At 40.4% G+C, this 16,339-nt stretch overlaps 1 protein-coding gene across 1 annotated transcript in view; it reads left to right on the top strand.

The window, feature by feature from the left end:
• TYW1B (tRNA-yW synthesizing protein 1 homolog B) overlaps window positions 1–16,339 on the top strand; it is a 265,501-nt gene that overhangs the window by 86,628 nt on the left and 162,534 nt on the right. Inside the window, 2 exon segments of the mRNA XM_054687593.2 lie at window positions 7,421–7,470; window positions 7,472–7,539. Coding sequence (XP_054543568.2) covers window positions 7,421–7,470; window positions 7,472–7,539 — 118 coding nt within the window.

A 16,339-nucleotide genomic window follows, 5' to 3' on the forward strand; every position in this document is an offset into this window, starting at 1 on the left:
TGGCCTTGGAAGTCAGCTGGCCTGACATTCTCCTTCTCCACTGAGAGACTCCCAGTGGGCCAGTCTGGAGGAGCCCCTCCCTCCCCCTCAGATAGCTCCAGCAGGGACCAGTGGGAATCTAAGAAAAATTACACTGCAAAGGTTCTGAAAATTAAACTGCCATTGGAACCATAGCACATAGAAGTAGGCCAGGACCTGCATGCTAAATTGAAATAATGTACTAAAATAAAAGAATGAATGAACCAGGGTCTAGAATTTCCAACATAATAGACAGAATGTCTAGGACACAAGAAAACATCTCTTGCCATACCAAGGAACAAGAAAATCATACCTTGAATAAGAATAATCAACTGACAGCAACACCAGATAAATCAAATGATGGAATTAACTGACAAGGATTTTAAAGTAGCTGTCATAAAAATGCTTCAGCCATCAGTTACAAATTGTCTTGAAACAAATGAAAAAGAAATATCAGCAAAGACAAAGAAGTTATAAAAGAAACGAGGGAATTTTAAAATTGAGATGTACAGTAAGAGAAATAAAGGTATCTCTGATTGATTGGCTCAGTAGTCAAGTGGAGATGACAAGATAGAATCAGTGACCTTAACAGATCAATAGCACGATTGGTGAATAGGACAGAACAAGAGAATTTACCCAATCTGTGCCGAGTGTGATGGCTCACGCATGTAGTCCTAACACTTTAGGAGGCCGAGGTGGGTGGATCACCTGAGGTGAGGAGTTCAAGACGAGCCTGGCCAACATGGTGAAACCCCATCTCCACTAAAAATACAAAAATCAGCTGGGTGTGCTGACGCACGCCTGTGATCCCAGCTACTTGGGAGGCTGAGGTAGGAGAATTGCTTGAACCAGGAGGTGGAGGTTGCAGTGAGCCAAGATCATACCACCGCACTTCAGCCTGGGTGACAGAGCTAGACTCTGTTTCAAAAAAAAAAAAAAAAAGGGAATTTACCCAATCTGAACAACATAGACAAAAGTAGACTTGAAAAGAACATTAAGTACAGCCTTAGAGATTGCGTGGCAGTTTAGGCTGAGTATCCCTAATTTAAACATCTGAAGTTAGAAATGCTTCAAAATTCAAAATGTTTTGAGCACTGACATGATGATCAAAGGAAATACTCATTGGAATGTTTTGGATGTCGGATTTTTGGATTAAAGATGCACAACCAGTAAGTATATTGCAAATATTCGAATATCTGAAAAAATTTGAAATCTGAAACACTACTGGTCCCAAGCATTTTGGATAAGGGATGCTTAATTTGTGGTAAGAGATCCAATATTTATGTCATCAGAGTTGCAGAAGGAGAGTGAAATTTCATGAGTGGTGCTGAAAGAGTATTTGAAGAAATAATTGGTTGAAAGTGGCCCAAATTTGATGAAAGACATCAACCTACAGCTTCATGAATTTGAGGGAACCCCAAACAGGATAAAACCAAAAGAATCCATACCAATACTTTATATAACTAATCATCTAAAAACTGAAAAAGGAAAAAATATGTAAAGCACCTTGAGAGAAACAATCTATTACCTATAAGGTAGCACCAATTTGAATGACAGCACGTTTCTCATCTGAAACCATGGAAGCAAGAAGGGAGTAGCACAATAGGATTTCAAGTGTTGAAAGAAAAGAACGATGAACTTTGAGTTTCATATGCAGCAAAATATTGTTTAAGGATGAAGGATGAATAATGGCATTATCAGATGAAGGAAAATGGAAAGAATTTGTTGCTAGCAGACATGCCCTTAAATATTGGCTAAAGAAAGTTCTTCAAGCTGAATTCAGGGCTGGGTGCAGTGGCTCACGCCTGTAATCCCAGCACTTTGGGAGGCTGAGGTGGGCCAATTACTTGAGGTCAGGAGTTTGAGACCAGCCTGGGCAATATAGCAAGACCCCATCTCAAAAAAAAATTATACACATACCCACCCCCCCACCAGGTGTTCAGACACGTGTCTTGTAGTCCCAGCTACTTGGGAGGCTGTGGTGGGAGGATCATTTGAGTCCAGGAGTTTGAGGCTACAGTGAGCTATGATGGGTGACAAAGTGAGACCTTGTCTCAAAAAAAAAAAAAAAACCAACATAGAATTAATGAAAATGAAAATTAAACGTATCTGTAGGATGCAGCTCAAGCAGTTCTCAGAAGAAAATTTACAACATTAAATTCTTACATTAGAAATGAGGAAAGGTCTCAAATCAGCAATCTAAGTTCCTACCTCAAGAAACAGAAAAGAAGAGCCAAGTAAAAAAAAAACGAAAATGGAAGGAAGTGAAGAATAGAAATCAATGAAACTGAAAATAGTGTAATAAAAAATCACTATAAAACAAAAAGCTAGTTCTTTGAAAATATCAATAAAATTGATAAATCTTTAGTTAAGACTTGAAAGAGGATGGGTGCGGCAGCTCACGCCTGTAATCCCAGCACTTTGGGAGGCCGGGGTGGGCAGATCACGAGGTTGGGAGATAGAGACCATCCTGGCTAATACAGTGAACCCCGTCTCTACTAAAAATACAAAAAATTAGCCGGGCTTGGTGGTGGGTGCCTGTAGTCCCAGCTACTCAGGAGGCTGAGGCAGGAGAATGGCGTGAACCCAAGAGGCAGAGCTTGCAGTGAGCCGAGATCGTGCCACTGCACTCCAGCCTGGGTGACAGAGCGAGACACCATCTCGAAAAAAAGAAAACTCAAGTCATCAATATCAGGAATGAAACAATATTATTACAGGTCCTGCAGCCATTGAAAAGATGATAAGGGAGTGCTGCAAACAATTTTATGTTGATAAATTTGGCAACTTAGGTGAAATACATCTATTCCTCAAAAACTGTAACTTATCAAAACTCAACCAAAATATATAATAGGAATAATCCTGTAATCATTGAAGAAACTGATTTTGTAATTAAAAGCCTCCCCAAAGTGAAATCTTAGTTTTCAGTGGTTTTCCTGAAGAATTCTACCAAATATTTAATGAAGAATTAATGCCAGTTTTACTTAATATCTTCCCCAAAATACAAGAGGTGGGGAACATTTCTGAACTCATTTTATGAGGCCAATATTAACCCGATAAAACCTGACAAAGACAATGCACTAAAAGAGGACTAAAGACTAATCTCTCAGGAATTTAGATGTAGAAATCCTCAACAAGATATGAGCAAATAGAATTCAGCCAAGTATAGGAAGAATTATATGCCATAACCAAGTGGAATTTTTCCCAGGTATGCAAGGCAGCTTCAACATTTAAAAACCAAAGCAATCCACCATATCAAACATGCTAAGAAGAAAAATATCAGTCAGTCATATCAATTGATTCTGAAAAAGCATTTGGCAGAGTCTAACCCTTCATCATTAAAAACTCTTAGCAAGTTAGAAATAGACGAATATTAACTTAATAAAGAGTATCTACAAAATTCCTACAGCTAACATCATACCTAATTTGAAAGAGTAAATGCTTTTCCCATTAGATTGGGAACAAGACAAGTATGTCTGTGTTCACCACTCCTGTTTTACATAGTATTGTAAATTCTAGCCACTGGAATAAGTCAAGAAAAAGAAAATGCATACAGGTTGCAAAGGCAGAAATAAAGCTGTCTTGTTTTGCAGGTGACGTGATTGTTATGTAGAAAATCTCAAGGAAATGACAAATTTCCTAGAACCTGAGTTCAGCAAGGTCACAGGATACCATAGCAAAGCACAAAAATCAATTGTATTCTGTATTTTTTTTTTTTGAGGCAGAGTCTCGCTCTGTCACCCAGGCTGGAGTGCAGTGGCGCGATCTCGGCTCACTGCAAGCTCTGCCTTCCAGGTTCCCGCCATTCTCCTGCCTGAGCCTCCCGAGCAGCTGGGACTACAGGCGCCCGCCACCAAGCCCGGCTAATTTTTGTATTTTTAGTAGAGACGGGGTTTCACCATGTTAGCCAGGACGGTCTCGATCTCCTGACCTTGTGATCCACCCGCCTCGGCCTCCCAAAGTGCTGGGATTACAGGCGTGAGCCACTGTGCCCGGCTGTATTCTACATATTAACAATGAACATGTGAAAACCAAAATTAAAAATTTCATTTACAGTGACTCCAACGAAAGTAATATGCTTCGATTTACATTTAACAAAACATACACAGGACTGGATGCTGAAAATTTTAAAAATGCTGATAAAAAAATAAATGAAAATCTAAACAAATAGACATAGCATGTTCATGGATTAGAAAACTCAGTATAATAAACTGTCATTTCTCCCCAAATTGATTCTGTAGGTTGAATGCAGTTCTTACAAAAATACCAATAAGACTTTTGTAGAAATAGGCAAACTTACTCAAGACTTGAAAGACACAGGCCCTAGAATAGCTTAAACAATGTTGACAAAGAAGAAAGAACTGGGAGGAATAGTTCACTCTGATCTTGTAGCTTACTATGCTGTCACAGTTTTCAAGACAGTGTGGTACTACTGGTAGAGAGATAGACATAAATCAAGGGAGAGACTAGAGATCCCAGAAATAGACTCACAAAATATGTTTAACTGTTTTTTTTACAAAAATGCAAAAGCAATTCTGTATTAGTCCGTTTTCATGCTGCTGATAAAGACATACCCAAGACTGGGAAGAAAAAGAGGTTCAGTTGGACTTACAGTTTCACATGGCTGGGGAGGCCTCAGAATCATGGCAGGAGGCAAAAGGTACTTTTTACATGGTGGTGGCAAGAGAAAATGAAGAAGCAAAAGTGGAAACCCCTGATAAACCCATCGGATCTTGTGAGACTTACTCACTATCACAAGAATAGTACAGGAAAGACCGGCACCTGTGATTCAGTTCCTCCCCAGGTCTCTCCCACAACACGTGGGAATTCTGGGAGCTACAATTCAAGTTGAGATTTGAGTGGGGACACAGCCAAACCATATCAAGTTCCATGTTGAAATTTTCAACAAATGCTGGTGGAGCAATTAGATATCCATAGGCCAAAACCAACAGAAAAAAATAAAAGACCCAAATACTGCTCCTCCCAACAAATTACAAAAAAGAGTGTCTTAAACCTCACACCTTATATAAAAATTAATTCAAAATGGATCACAGACTTAAACATTTGGAGACATCATTTTTTAAAACGAAAAACATTCTGTCCTCTTCTCACATGCTTCTATGCCTGTGTGTTAGAGAGTCCTTTTGAAAAATCCTTTTAGTCCTTCAGTATTGGATTTGGACCGCACACCTCTGGGAAGCTCTCACTGGTCCTTTCGCGAAGCTACCTTAGTTGCTCTTCCATCTTATGGGCTCTAGTTCTTACATGATCTGTCCTCTGTGCACGTGCAGAGAGATCTCTGGTCTCTCTTCCTGTTCTTATAAGGACAGTAGTTCTGTTAGATTCGGGTCCTACTCACCTGACCTCACTTAACCTTAAATACCTCATTAAAGAGCCTGTATCCACATGCCATTGCATTGCATTGAGGTTTAGGACTTCAACCTGAATGGGACAGGGGAGCATAGGGCAGTTCAGAACAAAGCGTATTAACTTCTTAATCAATAGTGATTGAAGTGGACATTTCTTCAACTTTGTTTCTCTAGTGGCATGAGATTTTGTGGAAATTACTCTGTGACTAGCATTTGTTGGACATTTCGGTTTTCAGTGCTATTTACAAGATTTGAATGTTTTGTTTGCTGCCTTGTACATTTTATTAGGAACTTGGAAGAGGTTTGTAGGCACAGGTTTTCCCTTCACTCCTTTTTTTCAAATGCAGTACTAAGATAGACAGGGAAACTTTTTTTTTTTAAAATTAGAACAAAAAATAGTTAAAAGGCATCATGGTCAACTGACAGTAAATAAGCTAGTAGACTTTTATGTAATGTTCTTTCACTGTGGACAGGCTTATATTAATAACAGTACCTTGGGAGGTCGAGGCGGGCAGATCACTTGAGGTCAGGAGTTCAAGACCAGCCTGACCAATATGGCAAAACCCTGTATCTACAAAAAATACAAATACTAGCCAGGCGTGGTGCCACATGCCTATAATCCCAGCTACTTGGTAGGCTGAGGCAGGAGAATCACTTGAACTGTGAGGCAGAGGGTGCAGTGAGTCAAGATCACACTACTGCACTCCAGCCTAGGTGACAGAGTGAGACTCTGTCTCAAAAAAAAAAAAAAAAAGTAGTACACACATACACACACAACACCCCCCCCCCCATACATGTGTAAAGGCTACTCATTCGTGTCTCCGCTTTCCTTCTGCTTGTTCGTTGTTGGTATTGTTAATTCCATATTATTTCAGTCACTTGGCCTCAAAATCAGTTATTTTGGATGACTTCCTCTGTTTTGCCCCTCAGTGGGGAATGACATTGATTTCACTTCTTTAGTAACCTACCCGTTCCACTGATCTTAGGAGAAAGTCATCATTACCTGTCTGACATAACCTCCTCCCAGGCTTCACTGCTTTCACTTGTACTGAAATCAAGCTCATCTTACCCAGAGCTCTGGACAGATCTGGTTTTACCTTTTAAAGCTTGATATTATCTTGATTCCATCCCTAGTTGATCTAGATATTTCTTTAGATTACCTACTTACTACATGTACCAACTTATATGACTCGTGATATTTGTTTTTATCCCTTGCATCATCAAATAGTGATCTTTTTGGAAATGGGAATAATGTATTTCTTGTATACCTGCTGCTTGCTTCCACAATGTCTCAAATATGTATGCTCCAGGGCTGGGCACAGTGGCTTGCTCACAGCTGTAATCTTAGCATTTGGAGAGGCTGAGGTGGGAGGATCGCTTGAGACCAGGAGTTCAAGACCAGCCTGGGCAACATAGTGAGACCTCATCTCTACAAAAAATTAAAAAATAACCAGGCATGGTGGCTCACACCCATAGTCCCAGCTACTTGAGAGTCTGAGGCAGGAGGATTGCTTGAACCCAGGAGTTGGAGGTTGCAGTGAGCTATGATTGCACCACTGCACTGCAGCCTGAGGAACAGAGCAAGACCCTGTCTCAAAACAAAACAAACAAAAGAATGACACTCCAGGATGCATTCCCTTATCCATCCTTCTTTATTCAGAGCAGGGATATGCTTGCATAGCCAGACAGCCCCCATTTTTTAGGAGTCTGTTTTATCTGTTTCCTAGCATTATATACTATTGTACTAATATTATTTGAAGGAGTCTGATGGATTTGAAAATGAAAGCATTAGTGGTTCTCCCTGTAGAGTTTTCAGAGTTAATGAATCATAGGTTTATTTCATTGGGCTTTAGTAAAAACCCAAAGCACTGCCAAAACACTAAAATGCTCTGATGCGAATTTCCTGCGTCATGCAGATACTAGTAGGAGTGTTCATGGTTACGAAACACATGGTTTCTCTTAAAAATGATGCCTTGGTGGTTTGTTTCTGTTCTTTGACGATTTTATTCAAATTGTGATTTGTTTACTTGTCATAGTCGATGCTCCGAGGGAGAGGAGCTTGTTACAAACACACATTCTATGGAATTGAGAGCCATCACTGCATGGAAACCACCCCGAGCTTGGCGTGTGCTAATAAATGTGTCTTCTGTTGGCGGTAAGTAAAAATGAAAGGTCATGGTGATCGAATATGTAATGAGCTGTGGTAATCAATCTGCCCAGCTCACACTCAGACTTACCCAAGAGCTCTGCTGTCTTGGTGATTAATCTTTTTCACTGTGAATGTTAGTGTATAAAAATTTTGTAGACAAATATTTTTGTTTCTCTTGGACAAACACTGTGAGGAATTGCTGGATTTGTAAACATCCATTTGGACAGTTTGTCTTTTTTAACTGGTGAGTTTAGTTTGTCTTATTTATAGTGATTATCGATAAATAGTGATACATTAGTGATAAAAATTTATTTTTATTCTATCCTTTTGTGCTTTCTGTTTATCTTGCTCTCCTACATTGTTTTCTTTTTTTTCTATCTACGACTAGTTTTATGCTAAGGTATCAGCTTGGGTGTCTTGTTATTGGAGGCTTTTCAGTTTATCTTGCTGGAAATACAAACAGTGAATGTTGTGTTTCAGCTGGTTACAGCCCATTGTATGCAGAATTGAGTCTTTACAGCAATTGGGAATAGTTTAAGTGAAAGAAAATGGCTAAATTGCACAATTCTGCCTCTCTCTTTTTGGGGGTGGTGGTGCTTGCTACTAACCCATTTCTTTTTCTTTTCTTTTCTTTCTTTTTTTTTTGAGATGGAGTTTCGCTCTTGTTGCCCAGGGTGGAGGGCAGTGGCGTCATCTCGGCTCACTGCAACCTCTGCCTCCCAGGTTCAAGTGATTCTCCTGCCTCAGCCTCCCAAGTAGCTGGGACTACAGGTGCGCATCACCATGCCCAGCTAATTTTTGTATTTTTAGTAGAGATGGGGTTTCACCATGTTGGCCAGGCTGGTTTTGAACTCCTGACCTCAGGTGATCCGCCCACCTCGGCCTCCCAAAGTGCTGGGATTACAGGTATGAGCCACTGCACCCAGCCTACTAACCCATTTCTTTCCTTCACTTACAACTGCTTACTCTTCAACTCCTAGTTCTCTATGCCAACTCATGTCTTCATAGCAGCTCATTTTGTTGTGGTCACTAATGACTTCCTTACTATCAGATCTAATAGAAGCTACTTAATTCTTATCTTAGTTGAACTCCAGTGAGGCATGCTAGGAAAGAAGGGGGATACCACTCCTTCTGTTGGATTCAGAGATACCAGTCTCTTCTAGTACCCCACCCACCCTTGTCAGTTTCTTTTCAGTTTCCCCTGTTAGCTCTTCTTTCTGCTTCTGTCCTTCAGCTGTCTTTTATGACTCTGTGTTATGATGGTAGGAGAAGTAAACCATTTCCGTGGCTTCATTTACCTGTAGTTTGACACCTTTAAATACTTTATCTCCAGTCTCAGTCTCTTTTCTGAGTTTTCCTTCTCCATTTCCAATTTCCTGTTGCATGTCTTCTCTTGGATCATCCACAGTCATTTCAAGCTTAATGTATTTATCATGGAATTTATTAGGCTTGTGTTAACTTGTTCTGTTTTGGGTAATGGCACTATTAGCCATCTGATGGCCCAGACTAGACATTTCTTCTCTTTTTCTCAAACCCACTATATCCATTTGCTTATCTAATTCTATTGATTATGTTTCAGATTCTCATTATTTCTCCCTTTAGCAACCAAAATGATTTAATACTTTCTAGTCAATGTCATCTCTTAATTTATCTCCATATTGGCACAAGAGTTATAATTCTTTTTTTTCCAGTTATTAAAAATATTGTTTTGATTATTATAAATGCTTATAATAACTTGATTTGGGGGTTATTTTGTTATGATTATTGGGGATTACAAATAAATTTTAGCAAGTAGACAATGTTACAAATATGAAATCAGTTATTAATGGGATTGACTATTTTGAATTAGTAACACTATTTTGAATTGATATTATTTGACTCAATAATAGTCAAAAACTTTGCCCATAAACAGCTCTGTCCCGCCTCCTTTATGTCATTGTCACAAATTACAACTTTATATACTGTATGCCCATTAACATAGATTTATAATTGCTGTTTTATACATTTGTCTTTTACGTCATCAAGAGAAAAAATAGAGGAGTTACAATCCAAAAATACTGGCCGGGTGCAGTGGCTTATGCCTGTAATACTAGCACCTTGGGACGCCAAGGTGGGTGGAGCACTTGAGCCCAGGGGTTCAAGATCTGTCTGGGTAACATGATGAAACCTTGTCTCTACGAAACATGCAAAAATTAGCTGGGCATGGTGGTGCATGTCTGAGGTCCCAGCTACTCCAGAAGGCTGAGGTGGGGGTGATCATAAGCCTGGGAGGTGGAGGTTGCAATGAGCCTTGATTGTGCCACTGCACTCCAGCCTGGGTGGCAGAGCAAGACCCTGTCTCAAAACAAACAAATGAAAAACAAACACAAACAAATAAAAATCCAAAAATACAACCGTGGTGACTTTTGTATTTACCTATGTATTTTACCTTTATGTTGTTCTTTGTATATTTGTATGATATGGGTCTGTTTAGTGTCCTTTCATTTTTGTCTGAAGGACTCCCTTTAGCATTTATCGTAGGGCAGGTCTGTTAGCAGTGAACTCCCTCAGCCTTTATTTGTCAGTGTCTTAATGTCTCCTTCAGTTCTGAAGAATTGTTTTGCTAGATATAGAAATCTAGACTGACAGTTTTTTTCTTGTAACATTTTAAATATACTCTCCCACTGCCTTCTGGCCTCCATGGTTTCTGCTGAGCAATTGGCTTTTAATTTTACTAAGGATCCCTTATACGTGATGAGTGCTTTCTCTCTCGCTTCTTTCAAGTTACTTTCTTTGTCTTATTCTTCCAGCAGTTTGATTATAACATATCTTGGTATGGATCTCTTTGTGTTTGTACTACTTAGAGTTTGTTGAGCTTCTTAGTTCTGTGAATTCAAGTCTTCTACCAAATTTGGGGATTTTTTCAATAATTATTTCTTCACATATTCTTTCTGTTCCTTCTTATCTCCTTCTGGAACTTTTATTATGCATATGTTGGTATGCTTGATGGTGTCCCCCAGCTCTTTTCAATTTGATGGTGTGCTAAGGCTCTGTTCAATTTTCTTCACACTTTTTTTTTCTACTTAGGCAAGATAATTCCAAATGGATTTGTCTTCCACTTCACTGAGGTTTTTCTTTGGCCTGTTCAAATCTTCTGTTGAAACCCTCTAGTGAAGTCTTCATTTCAGTTATTATTCTTTCACATCTTCTGTTTGGTTCCTTCTTATCATTTGTATCTCTTCATTGATATTCTGGATTTGTTTAGACATTGTTTTCTTGGTTTCCTTCATCTCTTTGTACATGGTTTCCATTAGCTCTTTGAGCATGTTTAAGATAGTTGGCTTAAAGTATTTTTTTAGTTGGTCTAATGTCTATGCTTCCTCAGGGAGAGTTTTTGCTAATACATGCTGGGAATGGGCCACACTTGTTTCTTTGCATGGTTTGTATGCAAAGAAATGTTTTGTTGAAAACTGCATATTTTGGCCTGGCATGGTGATTCATGCCTGTAATTCCAGCACTTTGGGAGGCCGAGGTGGGCAGCTCACGAGATCAGGAGATTGAGACCATCCTGGCTAACACAGTGAAACCCTGTCTCTACTAAAAATACAAAAAATTAGCTGGGCGTGGTGGTGGGCACCTGTAGTCCCAGCTACTCGGGAGGCTGAGGCAGGAGAATGGCGTGAGCTCGGGAGGTGGAGCTTGCAGTGAGCCGAGATCACGCCACTGCACTCCAGCCTGGGCAACACAGCAAGACTCTGTCTCAAAAAAAAAAAAAAGAAAACTGCATATTTTAATTATTAGAATGTGTTAACTCTGGAAGTCAGATTTTTCTCACTCTTCAGGGTTTGTTTTTTATTGCTTGCTCTGGGTTTTGTTTGTTTAGTGAGTTTTCTAAACTATACTTGTAAAGATTTTATTCTTTGTTTTATATTATCTCTGAAGTCTGTATCTTAAGCTCAGGGGTCAGCTAATGATTTGACAGAGATTTCCTTGAGCTCATGGAGCCAAAGGAAAAAAATTGGGGAAAAAAAAAAAAAAAAGCTTCTCCCAGTCTTTGCAGATTGACTCTGTCTTGGAACATTTCTTTCGCTTTTTTTTTTTTCCTTTTGAGACAGGGTCTTGCTCTGTCACCCAGGCTGTAGTACAGTGGTGGAATCTTGGCCCACTGCAACCTCCACTTCCTGGGTTCAAGCAATTCTCATGCCTCAGCCTCCTGAGTAGCTAGGATTACAGGTGTGTGCTACTATACCTGGCTAATTTTTTTTTCTTTTTTTTGAGACAGAGTCTCGCTCTGTCACCCAGGCTGGAGTGCAGTGGCGCAATCTCGGCTCACTGCAAGCTCCACCTCCCAGGTTCATGCCATTCTCCTGCCTCAGCCTCCTGAGTAGCTGGGATTGCAGGCGCCCGCCACCACACCCGGCTAATTTTTTGTATTTTTAGTAGAGACGGGGTTTCACTGTGTTAGCCAGACTGGTCTCGAACTCCTGGCCTCAAGTGATCCACCTGCCCTGGCCTTCCAAAGTGCCGGGATTACAGACTTGAGCCACCATACCCGGCCTGGAACACTCTTTTAATGTTTAGCCAGGCGATTTACAACTCTGCCTTAGCCTTTGCTTCCTGCTTGTGCTGAGCCTAAAGATCGGGCAGAGGTGAAAGTTTAGACTCTTCCTAGGCCGCTTCTTAGCATGTCTCCTGTCCAGTGTGCCTTTCTAAATCCCAGGAGCATGCAGGTGCTTTTCAGTGCTCCAGTTCACCACATTAGCCTTGGTGCCTAGCTCTTCTTCCCAGGCATTCAGCTATGTATTGTTTACCTCAACTATAATTTTTTTCTTAACAGCAAATTGTTCATGTACCTACTGAGACCTTTGTTAACCCCTCTACCCACTTTTTTTTTGTTTTTTGAGATGGAGTCTCACTCTGTCACCTAGGCTGGAGTGCAATGGCACGATCTTGGCTCACTGCAACCTCTGCCTCCCGGGTTCACGCCATTCTCCTGCCTCAGCCTCCTGAATAGCTGGGATTACAGGTGCATGCCACCATGCCCTGCTAATTTTTTGTATCTTTTACCAGAGACAGGGTTTCACCATGTTGGCCAGGCTGGTCTTGAACTCCTCACCTCGTGATCTGCCCTCCTTGGCCTCCCAAAGTGCTGAGATTACAGGAGTGAGCCACTGCGCCTGACCCCTCTCTACCCACTTTAAAAAAATTCTTATTATAGAGTTTTTTTAACGTAAGCAGAGAGAGAATAGTATATTAAACCTTGGTGAACGTTTATCATCATATGGATAATCATATTCCATTTACCTATTTTAATACAAATCCTTGCCATCATATTGTTTTATCTGTACATACTTCAATTGACAGATCATGTAAAATGTAAATAATAAGATCTGTTAAAAAATAATGTAGCCACAATACTATCATCCCATATTAAGCCCTGTCACCTAGGCTAGAGTACAGTGGTGCAATCATAGCTCACTGGTACCTTGAACCCATGGGCTCACGTGATCCTCCTGCCTCAGCCACTTGAGTAACTCCAGCTACAGGCTTGTGCCACAATGCCTATCCAGTTTATTACTATTATTATTATTTTTTGATAGAGACAGGGTCTCGCTATGTTTCTCAAGCTGGTCTCGAACTCTTGGCCTGAAGCAATCCTCCCCTCTTAGCCCCCCAAAGTGCTGAGATTATAGGCGTGGGCTACTATACCATATTCTTTTACATGTATTTCCTCTTTTAGTTATCTAGAGATGTGGTAAAAACAAACAAAAAACAAAACACTAAAAGTATCTCTTAGGTCATCCTGTTAAATCGGTGGTTCTCAACTGGGGGCAAAATTGCTATTTCTTGTCCCACACAGAGATTTGGAACATTTGACAATGTCTCGAGATATTTTTTATTGTTAGAACCAAGGAGAGTGCTGCTGGTATCTGGTGGGTAGAGGCTGGGGATGTTGCTAAGCATTCCCTAATGCATAGGACAGTGCTCCGCAACAAAGGATTATCTAGTCCAAAATGGCAATTGTGCTGAGGTTGAAATAACCTGTGCGCCATGGTCTACAGTCACTATTTCAGTGAATGGTATTGCTGGAACATGGCAGCATTGAAACAGAATGTGACGAGGCCGGGCGCAGTGGCTCATGCCTGTAATCCCAGCACTTTGGGAGGCTGAGGCAGGCGGATCACGAGGTCAGGAGTTCAAGACCAGCCTGGCCAACAGAGGGAAACCCCGTCTCTACTTAAAAAAATACAAAAAATTAGCTGGGCTTGGTGGCAGGCGCCTATAATCCCAGCTACTTGGGAGGCTGAGGCAGGAGAACTGCTTGAACCCAGGAGGTGGAGGTTGCAGTGAGCTGAGATCACGCCACTGCACTCCAGGCTGGGTGACTGTGCGAGACTCCTCAAAAAAAAAAAAAAGAAAGAAATATGGCCAGGTGCGGTGGCTCACGCCTGTAATCCCAGCACTTTGGGAGGCTGAGGCAGGCAGATCACAAGGTCAGGAGATCGAGACCATCCTGGCTAACAGGGTGAAACTCCGTCTCCACTAAAAATAGAAAAAATTAGCTGGGCGTGGTGGCGGGCGCCTGTAGTCCCACCTACTCAGGAGGCTGAGGCAGGAGAATGGTGTGAACCCAGGAGGTGGAGCTTGCAGTGAGCCGAGATCACGCCACTGCATTCCAACCTGGGCTACTCCATCTCAAAAAAAAAAAAAAGAGAAGTAAAATGTGACCAAAAAACCACTTTTTAGGAATAGAGTATGTGCTTACAGAGTTTGAGATATTATAAGGTGAGCGCTTGCAAGACAAAAGTATGTTAGCCATATGATTATGTAGACTGAAGTATTGGGATCACATCATACTGAGGTTGTAGGACAAATAATCAAGTATTTTGTGTTCTAGTTTTTCTTGTTTCACAGTTTACACTAAGTATAAATCCTAATCTCTTCTTAAGATTGTTGGCATAAGTAGTTGGTTTTTTTACAGGTCAAAATTCAAAAGAAATAACAGGATCTAATGGGTAGTGCTCCTCAATCTTAATTTCCTGTTCATAGCCAACAATGCAGTCTTTCAGTTTCTTGAGCAGTACATTTACCCAGAGTTTTGGAAAACAAACAGTATGATTAACACATTCCTTAATGCGATTTTTAGAAAGGTCGAATTAAATGGAGATATTTCATTTACCATGGCTTCTGGTAAAGAAGGACTAATATATGAGCTTTTAAAATTAGAATTTGCCATCTGTTTCCATGAAATATATAACAAGAATTTCAGAAAAGGTTCATTGAAAATTGATTTAAATGTTACATAAATGCTTTTATTATTGTCCTTTTCTTGCAGTGGATTCTTAAAATAGCCTCTGAGCCTCAGTTTCTCAACTGTAGAATAAAACAACATACCTTCCTTACAGGGTTGCTGTAAGGCTTAATTGCTTGAGTGAGGTTCTGTATATGACAGTGGGTTTTTTTTTATTCTTTTGAGACGGAGTCTCGCTGTCACCCAGGCTGGAGCGCAGTGGTGTGATCTTGGCTCACTGTAACCTCTGTTTCCTGGGTTCAAGCGATTCTTGTGCCTCAAAAAGATATTCATAATATCCAAAAAGTAGATATACTCCAGATGTCCGTTAACTGATGAACAGAGAAACAACATGTGGTGTATCCATTCCAAGGAATGTCATCTGTCAATAAAAAGAAATTAAGTACTGATACATGCTACAGCATGGATTAATGTTGAAAATATTATACTAAGTGAAAGAAGCCGATCACAACAGGCTGCATCTATAGTAAGATTGCATTTCTGTGCATTGCCTAGAATAGACAAATCTGTAGAGACAGAAAGTAGATTAGTGGTTGCCTAGGGCCGGAGGGAATATGGGAGTTGAGGAGCAATACCCGAGGGGATGGGGTTTCTTTTTGGGAATGACAAAACGTTTAAAATGGATTTTGGTCATGGATGCATGTAAAAAGTGAAGTAGAGGCTCCTCTTCAAAGAGATTTTCCTCCCCATCTAATTAAGAATAAATAGTCACTTCTCTTAGAAGCAAAATTTATTCAAAGACCTGTGCTAACATTCTTAGATATCTGCTAGCCGTAATAAAGAAATCAATGTACTTTGTATTCTTAGCTCCCACAATTTAGCCTAAATATTTGCCCTGGCATGCTTATACTGGTCCAAGCAAGCATTAGGTCGTAGCCTATTCCTCTTTCTTTTTTGGAGGTGTTTTTACCTTTCTGAGCATTCCACAAGTTACTTCCTCCTTCCTTTGTTCTCTGCCTTTGCCTCTTTTGAAAAGTTCTAAGTTGCTAGCCAATTGGGACAAATACAGAATGTGAGGTCCCATTCCAGCCAATGGAAACTGGTAACAGCAGTAGGGTGAATGTGTCAGGTTATAAATGTCCCTGTCTCCTTTGTTCAGTGTATTCTCGTGGCAGAAGTGCTGGCGAGTGTACCCTTTCTGCAGAAAGTAAAAAAATGGCCTTGCTGAGAAAATTAAATTTATGTTCAGTTGCTATTTCTTTGTAGCACTGGGGAGCAAGCATTTCTAACAATGCACAACTCTGTGAGTATAGCAAAAGCCAATGATTTATAAACCTTAAATAGGATAATGTTATGGTATGTGAATTTTTTTTTTTTTTTTTTAGACAGAGTCTCGCTCTTTTGCCCAGGCTGGAGTGCAGTGGCCTGATCTCAGCTCACTGCAATCTCTGCCTCCCAGGTTCAAGCGATTCTTGTCCCTCAGCCTCCCAAGTAGCTGGGATTACAGGCACATGCCACCAAGCCCAGATAATTTTTGTATTTTTAGTAGAGGTGGAGTTTTGCCAAGTTGGCCAG

This window comes from Pan troglodytes, chromosome 6 (genome assembly GCF_028858775.2).
Source record: "Pan troglodytes isolate AG18354 chromosome 6, NHGRI_mPanTro3-v2.0_pri, whole genome shotgun sequence".
NCBI classification, from domain to species: Eukaryota; Metazoa; Chordata; class Mammalia; order Primates; family Hominidae; genus Pan; species Pan troglodytes.